Source organism: Babylonia areolata, chromosome 16 (assembly GCF_041734735.1).
Source record: "Babylonia areolata isolate BAREFJ2019XMU chromosome 16, ASM4173473v1, whole genome shotgun sequence".
Lineage (NCBI taxonomy): Eukaryota > Metazoa > Mollusca > Gastropoda > Neogastropoda > Buccinidae > Babylonia > Babylonia areolata.
This window is the reverse complement of record NC_134891.1, coordinates 30,760,385-30,770,365: the sequence shown is the minus strand read 5'-3', so window position 1 is coordinate 30,770,365 and position 9,981 is coordinate 30,760,385. Positions and strand designations below refer to the sequence as shown.

General features: G+C 44.9%; 1 protein-coding gene across 1 annotated transcript in view; it reads right to left on the bottom strand.

Moving 5' to 3' along the window:
• Nucleotides 1–2,835: 2,835 nt before the first annotated feature.
• LOC143290984 (uncharacterized) overlaps nucleotides 2,836–9,981 on the bottom strand; it is a 12,668-nt gene continuing 5,522 nt past the window's right edge. Inside the window, exons 2-4 of the mRNA XM_076600570.1 lie at nucleotides 5,832–5,889; nucleotides 3,654–3,879; nucleotides 2,836–3,163 (exon numbers count right to left, since the gene is read on the bottom strand). Of these exons, the coding sequence (XP_076456685.1) occupies nucleotides 2,850–3,163; nucleotides 3,654–3,879; nucleotides 5,832–5,867 (576 nt within the window). The 5' untranslated portion in view covers nucleotides 5,868–5,889 and the 3' untranslated portion in view covers nucleotides 2,836–2,849. The remainder of the gene's footprint in view (nucleotides 3,164–3,653; nucleotides 3,880–5,831; nucleotides 5,890–9,981) is intronic.

Here is a 9,981-nt window from a genome sequence, read left to right as displayed (position 1 = left end):
CTCCCACTGTTGCTGTTTCATCACCCTGATGATATGAATGATAGCAATAACAATCACTGACATCGTCACCTCTGATGATAGGAATGATAGCAATAACAATCACTGACATCGTCACGACACTGATGATAGGAATGATAGCAATAACAATCACTGACATCGTCACCCTGATGATATGAATGATAGCAATAACAATCACTGACATCGTCACCACCCTGATGATAGGAATGATAGCAATAACAATCACTGACATCGTCACGACACTGATGATAGGAATGATAGCAATAACAATCACTGACATCGTCACCCTGATGATAGAATGATAGCAATAACAATCACTGACATCGTCACCACCTGATGATAGGAATGATAGCAATAGCAATCACTGACATCGTCACCCTGATGATATGAATGATAGCAATAACAATCACTGACATCGTCACCTTGATGATAGGAATGACAGCAATAACAATCACTGATATCGTCACCATGATGATAGGAATGACAGCAATAGCAATCACTGACATCGTCACGACACTGATGACATGAATTATAGTAATAACAATCACTGACATCGTCATCACCCTCATGACAGGAATGATAGTAATAACAATCACTGACATCGTCACGACACTGATGACATGAATGACAGCAATAACAATCACTGATATCGTCACCACCCTGATGACATGAATGATTGTAATAACAATCACTGACATCGCCACCACCCTGATGACAGGAATGATAGCAATAACAATCACTGACATCGTCACCCTGATGATATGAATGATAGCAATAACAATCACTGACATCGTCACCACCCTGATGATAGGAATGATAGCAATAACAATCACTGACATCGTCACGACACTGATGATAGGAATGATAGCAATAACAATCACTGACATCGTCACCCTGATGATAAGAATGATAGCAATAACAATCACTGACATCGTCACCACCCTGATGATAGGAATGATAGCAATAACAATCACTGACATCGTCACCCTGATGATATGAATGATAGCAATAACAATCACTGACATCGTCACCTTGATGATAGGAATGACAGCAATAACAATCACTGATATCGTCACCATGATGATAGGAATGACAGCAATAGCAATCACTGACATCGTCACGACACTGATGACATGAATTATAGTAATAACAATCACTGACATCGTCATCACCCTCATGACAGGAATGATAGTAATAACAATCACTGACATCGTCACGACACTGATGACATGAATGACAGCAATAACAATCACTGATATCGTCACCACCCTGATGACATGAATGATTGTAATAACAATCACTGACATCGCCACCACCCTGATGACAGGAATGATTGTAATAATAATCACTGACATCGTCACCACCCTGATGACAGGAATGATAGTAATAACAATCACTGACATCGTCACCACCCTGATGACAGGAATGATAGTAATAACAATCACTGACATCGTCATCACCCTGATGATAGGAATGATAGTAATAACAATAACTGACATCGTCATCACACTGATGATAGGAATGATAGTAATAACAATCACTGACATCGTCACCACCCTGATGATAGGAATGATAGTAATAATAATCACCGACATCGTCACCACCCTGATGATAGGAATGATAGTAATAATCACTGACATCGTCACCACCCTGATGATAGGAATGATAGTAATAACAATCACTGACATCGTCACCACCCTGATGACAGGAATGATAGTAATAACAATCACTGACATCGTCACCCTGATGATAGGAGTGATAGTAATAACAATCACTGACATCGTCACCCTGATGATAGGAGTGATAGTAATAACAATCACTGACATCGTCACCCTGATCACACGAATGATAGTAATAACAATCACTGACATCAGCCTGATGACAGGAATGATAGTAATAACATTCATTAACATCGTCATTACACTGATGACAGGAATGATAGTAATAACAATCACTGACATCACCCTGATGATAGGAATGACAGTAATAACATTCACTGACATCGTCACACTGATGATAGGAATGATAGCAATAACAATCACTGACATCACCCTGATGATAGGAATGACAGTAATAACATTCACTGACATCGTCACACTGATGATAGGAATGATAGCAATAACAATCACTGACATCACCCTGATGATAGGAATGATAGCAATAACAATCACTGACATCACCCTGATGATAGGAATGATAGCAATAACAATCACTGACATCACCCTGATGATAGGAATGATAGCAATAACAATCACTGACATCACCCTGATGATAGGAATGATAGCAATAACAATCACTGACATCACCCTGATGATAGGAATGATAGCAATAACAATCACTGACATCACCCTGATGATAGGAATGATAGCAATAACAATCACTGACATCACCCTGATGATAGGAATGATAGCAATAACAATCACTGACATCACCCTGATGATAGGAATGATAGCAATAACAATCACTGACATCACCCTGATGATAGGAATGATAGCAATAACAATCACTGACATCACCCTGATGATAGGAATGATAGCAATAACAATCACTGACATCACCCTGATGATAGGAATGATAGCAATAACAATCACTGACATCACCCTGATGATAGGATGATAGGCAATAACAATCACTTGACATCACCCTGATGATAGGAATGATAGTAATAACAATCACTGACATCACCTGATGATAGGAATGATAGTAATAACAATCACTGACATCACCCTGATGATAGGAATGATAGCAATAACAATCACTGACATCACCCTGATGAAGGAATGTAGCAATAACAATCACTGACATCATCTTCATCAGCAGCGGCAGCATGGTTACGTGGCACGGGTTGTATTCCCGACTCCTTCGTGCTGCCGTCCTGCGGACACCGTGCCATTTTCCATTCCTGTCGTGACGTGTGCTGACACCGTGCCATTTTCCATTCCTGTCGTGACGTGTGCTGACACCGTGCCATTTTCCATTCCTGTTGTGACATGTGCTGACACCGTGCCATTTTCCATTCCCTCCGTGACGTGTGCGGACACCGTGCCATTTTCCAATCCCTTCGTGACGTGTGCGGACACCGTGCCATTTTCCATTCCCTTCGTGACGTGTGCGGGGGCCTCAACAGCTGCTGAGGGACGGCAGTCTGCAACAGGTCAAGTGAAACAAGTGTGACGAAGAGGACAGTAAAACACTGAAGGGGGATGGGGGGCAGATGGGGGAGGTGACAGCTGACCAGTGATGGCCACAGGTGGTGGTGGTGGTGGACAATGAAACACTGAGGTGTCAGCTGACCAGTGACGGTCACAGGTGGTGGTGGACAATGAAACACTGAGGTGACAGCTGACCAGTGACGGTCACAGGTGGTGGTGGACAATGAAACACTGAGGTGTCAGCTGACCAGTGACGGTCACAGGTGGTGGTGGACAATGAAACACTGAGGTGACAGCTGACCAGTGATGGCCACAGGTGGTGGTGGACAATGAAACACTGAGGTGACAGCTGACCAGTGATGGCCACAGGTGGTGGTGGACAATGAAACACTGGAACTGGGGGTGGGGGGTGGGGGGGGGTTAGTTGTTAAAAGTGTTAATTGGGAGCCAGTGAAACAAACTCACCATCCTCACCCTCCTCACCTTCCTCACCTTCCTCCCCGTCACGATTCTCGACCTGGGAGGCAGTGGAGGTAGTGGAGGCAGTGGAGGTAGTGGAGGCAGTGGAGGAAGTGGAGGTAGTGGAGGCAGTGGAGGTAGTGGATGCAGTCGCCATCATGACCTCTTCGCCATGGAACTCCTTCATTCTTCTTCCTGCTGGCCCATCAGGGGACAGAACTCTGCCTGCTTCCGCCAGCGGAGCGTCTTTCTGTTGTGAATCAATCATCCTCGTCACATTCCGTGAACACAGCGCTGTCCGGCCTGCCGTGCTTTGTGTCACAACATGGTGAAGGGACAGCTTGATTGGTTGACACACAGATAAAACAAGACAAAACAAAAACACAACATAGTGGCAGACAAGATTCACAAATCCTGATGTCTGGACCTTCAGCCTTTATACTTAAGTGCACGTTGACAAGTGGTTTGCAATTAAAAGTTATGAATTGGTCTATGTATTTCTTCTCTGTTTCAATGCACAAAGGATAATAATTACACCTTATAACGCTTGTATCTTCGTTACAAAGCAACCGTTCTCGCAATACGTCAACTGAATAAATGGCCTGTATTGTGTTAAAAATAACAGTTGTCCCTGATCATTCTATTTCAAACACGATCTGTTTTAAAGTGCAGGCGTGACAGTGAGAGCGAAGAATTGAGAGAGAGAAGAGGAAAAGCGGGTGGAAGCACGGATGAAGAGGGGAGGGGTGGGGAAAACGGGTAGAAGCACGGATGAAGAGGGGGTGGGTGGGGAAAGCGGGTAGAAGCACGGATGAAGAGGGGGGGGGTGGGGAAAGCGGGTAGAAGCACGGATGAAGAGGGGAGGGGTGGGGGAGGGGTGGGGAAAGCGGGTAGAAGCACAGATGAAGAGGGGGTGGGTGGGGAAAGCGGGTAGAAGCACGGATGAAGAGGGGAGGGGTGGGGGAGGGGTGGGGAAAGCGGGTAGAAGCACAGATGAAGAGGGGGTGCGTGGGGAAAGCGGGTAGAAGCACGGATGAAGAGGGGGTGCGTGGGGAAAGCGGGTAGAAGCACGGATGAAGAGGGGGTGCGTGGGGAAAGCGGGTAGAAGCACGGATGAAGAGGGGAGGGGTGGGGGAGGGGTGGGGAAAGCGGGTAGAAGCACGGATGAAGAGGGGGTGCGTGGGGAAAGCGGGTAGAAGCACGGATGAAGAGGGGAGGGGTGGGGGAGGGGTGGGGAAAGCGGGTAGAAGCACAGATGAAGAGGGGGTGCGTGGGGAAAGCGGGTAGAAGCACGGATGAAGAGGGGGTGCGTGGGGAAAGCGGGTAGAAGCACGGATGAAGAGGGGAGGGGTGGGGGAGGGGTGGGGAAAGCGGGTAGAAGCACGGATGAAGAGGGGGTGCGTGGGGAAAGCGGGTAGAAGCACGGATGAAGAGGGGAGGGGTGGGGGAGGGGTGGGGAAAGCGGGTAGAAGCACGGATGAAGAGGGGGTGCGTGGGGAAAGCGGGTAGAAGCACGGATGAAGAGGGGGTGCGTGGGGAAAGCGGGTAGAAGCACGGATGAAGAGGAGGAGAAGTGGGGAGGGAACAATAGCTTTTATCAGTGCCTCATTTTTCAGGAAGGACCTGTGATGCCACTGCTGCAACTGCTACTACTACCACCTCTCTCTCGGTCTCTGTCTGTCTCTGGTTTTGCTCTTGCAAGATTCTGTCCTACTTTCTTTACATTCACGTCTGCATTTCTTTTTCTTCTGTGTGCATGCATGAATAAATATATTTCATTCCATCCTGATGGTGACAATAGCTGTTGTATAAGTGATATTGGTGATGGTAGTAGTCATTGTAGTATTGATTGCAACAGTCGCACGTGGATTTGATAATAATGTAACTTTAGTCCTCTGGTTGTCAATACTGATGATATCTCTCTCTCTCTCTCTCTCTCTCTCTCTCTCTCTCTCTCGGTTTGTGTGTGTGTGTGTGTGTGTGTGTGTGTGTGTGTGTGTGTGTGTGTGTGTGTGTGTGTGTGTGTGTGTGTGTGCACGCACATTCGGAAATAGGAAAGAGGGTGGGGCGAGGTGTTCAGGAAAGCATGTTCACACACACACACACACACACACACACACACACACACACACACACACACACACACACACACACACACACACACAGCGTACACGTTACCCTTCAGTGTGTTACAGTTCTTACCTGTGTGTGTTTCTTGACGTTTTCCGATGGCTCCATGGTTAGTGAAGCTGAACAGTCCCTGAAATCATGGTATATCAGGACGCTGATTCGGGTTATGTGAAGAATAATGGTGATGGTGATGTTGCTTCTGCTAATAATAGTAAGAAGAGGAAGAGGAATGATGGTGACAATGATGATAATGATAATGATTATAATGATATCCACAATTTTCCCACAAGACGGAATGGGTAGTGTTCGTAACAAGGCATGGACGTTCACTCCACCAGTCACACAGAGAGTAGAGGAATGTGAATAATGATGAATGATGATGATGATAATGATAATAATTTGTCATTATTATCATCATCATCACTATTATCATCATCATCATAATCATCATCATTATCATTATATATCAGCAGTGATAATACTATTATCATCATCATCATTATTATTGTCATCATCATCTTTATTATTATCACCATCATTATGATGATTATTATTATTATTCGTGACTGTGTGTGGATGTGTGCTTTGTGTGTGCGTGCGACTTTCTAACAGCAGCAAAAGCACCACCACCTTCTGCGTTCGTGGGCTGCAACTCCCACGTTCACTCGAATGAACATGAGTGGGCTTTTACCTGTATGGCCGTTTTACCATGCCATGTAGGCAGCCATACTCCGCTTTCGGGGGCGTGCATGCTGGGTATGTTCTTGTTCCCATAACCCACTGAACGCTAGCATAGATTACTGGATCTTTAACGTGCGTATCTTCTGCTTCCGAATACATACGAAGGGGGTCCAGGCACTAGCAGGTCTGCACATGAAATATGTTTTCATGGGAGATCGTAAAAGTCTCCACCTTTTACCCACCAGGCGCCGTCACCGTGATTCAAACCCGGGACCCTCACATTGAAAGTCCAACGCTTTTACCCCTCGGCTATTGCGTCCGTCAAAAGCAGCACCATTTTCAGCAGAAAAAAGATTGTCTGCTCTTAATTACTTCCCTTTGGTTACCACAACACACACACACACACACACACACACACACACACACACACACACACACACACACACACACACACACACACACACACACACACACACGACCTTCCCCTCCACCACCTACTTACAGTTTATTCCAGTTGAAAACACTCACCACCACCTATTACAGTTTATTACGGTTGTAAACACTCATTACCACCTACGTACAGTTTACTACAATTATAAACAATCACCACCACCTACTTACAGTTTATTACAATTATAAACACTCACCACCGCCTACTTACAGTTTATCACAGTTGTAAACACACCACCACCTACTTACAGTTTATCACAGCTATAAACACTCACAACCACCTACTTACAGTTTATTTCAGTTATAAACACTCAACACTCACCACCACCTACTTACAGTTTATTACAGTACTAAACACTCATCACCAACTACTTTAAGTTTATCACAGTTGTAAACACTCACCACCACCTACGTACAGTTTATTACAGTTGAAAACAAATATCACCACCTACTATCTTTGGCATTAAATCTACTGCTTTAAAATGGTTTTCTTCATATCTTTCAAATCGTCAACTCAAGGTTAAAGTAAGACATAGCACCTCTAAAGTCATTCCTCTATGTTTGTCCCTCAGGGATCAGTCTTAGGGCCTATCTTGTTCACTTTGTATACTCAGCCTTTGACATTTTCATAAGGCATTCATTTGGTTACCATAAATATGCAGATGACACAGAATTACAATAAGTCGCTCCACCATCTATTTTAAAACAGTCATTACTGAATTGGAAGCTCGTGTAGCCGATGTAAAAACAAGGATGGACAAAAACAAGCTATAGCTCAATGACAAAACCGAACTCTTAGCCGTAGGAGACTTAACTCGTCTTAAGACAGCAGAAAAGGACCCAGTTACGTTTGACCCTGCTTCAGTAGCATTTCAAACATCAGCCAAATACCTGGGTGTATATGTTGATCAAACCTTGACTATGAATGACCAGTTTTCATTCTTGTGTCGCTCGTGTAATTTTCATCTCCGAAGGCTAGCCGCAGTCAGACCATACATAACAGAGAAACATATGGCTCCGTTGGTTTCCTCTTTTGTCCTGTGCAGACTGGATTACTGCAATTCCACTCTCGCAGGTTTACCATCTTCCTCCATCAACAGATTACAGAAAATTCAGAACAATGCTGCACGACTGGTTCTTGCCAAAAAGAAATCTGATCATGTTACACCTCTGCTGAATCGGTTACACTGGCTTCCAATTGAGTCCCGCATTCACTATAAGTTAGCAACACTCGCCTTCAAACATTTTGACAAGTCTCTTCCATTGTATCTCTCCTCTATATTGGAAACATATGAACCGCACCGAACATTAAGATCCAGTTCTGAAAAGCTGCTTAAAGTTCCAAGGACTAATCTGAAATGCGCTGGAAATAGGTCTTTCAGAGCTCAGGTTCCCCAAGTGTAGAATTTTCTGCCTACATCTCTTAGAAATGCCTCTTATCTACATTCCTGGACGGCTTTAGTTCTTTCCTGAGCATCTTTCGAAGTTTTGAAGACCAGGCCATCATCTGCAAGGGTAAGCACCCGAGCAATTCCATTGTCGTTTAAGTCTGCAAGGCCCTTCGTGTAGACATTGTAGAGGACAGGAGAGAGCGGAGACCCTTGTGGCAGTCCCATGGATAGTTTAGAAGGTGCAGACATCACATCTCCGAGGCGTAGGACGACGGTTCTTTCCTGAAGCGCTGCTGCTATCCATCTTGTCAGTGTCAAACTTACCCCATACCTTAGTAGCAGCTCCATGAGGTGCGCAAACTGGACCTTATTGTAGGCATCTTCAAGGTCAATTGCTACTGCTAGTGTTTCTTCTTTTCTTTGAAATCCTTCATACACCTCATATGCAAAAGCAGCTGCATTTTCCCATGTGGACTTGCCTGTTCTGTAACCACCTTGATTTGAAGGGAGAATGTGCCTGTGTTCAAGATCCCTTGCAAGTTTCCTGGCTATCATGCGTTCCACAATATTGCTCAATGGTGCAAAGACACAGGATCTTCCATCAATCCAGCGAAAGCCCAAACGTTGCTGTGCACCCTCAACAACAAAACCGCGAGCAAATCACCACCTTCTGTGTCATTCGATGGGATTCAAATTGAGAAAACTGAATGCCTACGCTACCTAGGAATACACTTCGACAGGATGCTGACCTTCAGAAAACATACGGAAAATACTGTTCTCAAATGCAAAAAGGGCCTTTCAGTCTTAAAAGCAATGGCAACCAAAGGAATTGAACAACGCCACCTCTTCCTGCTATACCAATCACTCGTCCTCAGTGTGATCGACTACGGACTTGGGCTAACAACACCGTCTCAAAGCAACCTCCTAAAATTAGAAAGAGTACAAAATGAAGCTATGAAGCTGATCCTTGGAACAACAAAAGACACGCCCACAGAAACCATGCGATACCTGCTTGACCTTCCTTCAGTGCAGGCCAGAAACAAGTTAGAACAGGTCAAGACCTACTTCAAAGCATTAGAAAACCCTCAAAACCCACTGCATGACGCAGTCAAAGAACCAAAAGGCAGTTGTCTAGGACGAGGAAGATCATGGATGGGGCAAGCAGAAGACACAATCCAGCTAGTATGCCGACTACAAGACCTGAAAGAAACAAAAGAATGGGAGAAAAACCCCGAAAACCTCAACCATCTATTCAACAGTCATTTCACCAACTCTAGGAAGACATTGTCGGGAATGGCCAGAGGGCAAAACTGATGCGGAAGTGAAGCTACTCAAAGAAGAAAACAGTAAAGAAGATGACATCATCATATACACAGATGGCTCAGTCACCAAAGACCAGTCTGGTTGGGGATTCACTGCGAAACAAAATGGAAAAAAAATTTGGGAAGAGAATGCTGCCTACAAAGTCACAACCTCCAGCCTAACGATGGAAGTTGAAGCTGCGACACATGCCCTCCAGTGGCTATCGTCCATCCATACGCCCGGAAAGCAACATGCCATGATTCTAACCAACTCAATGAACCTCATACAGAAAATTGAAAACGGAATGGGAAGCCCAGAGTGGCATAAGGCAATGCGCAACTTTCAGATTAAAAAACTCACATGGTCATACTGCCCGGACATGCAGGTGTTAAGGGAAA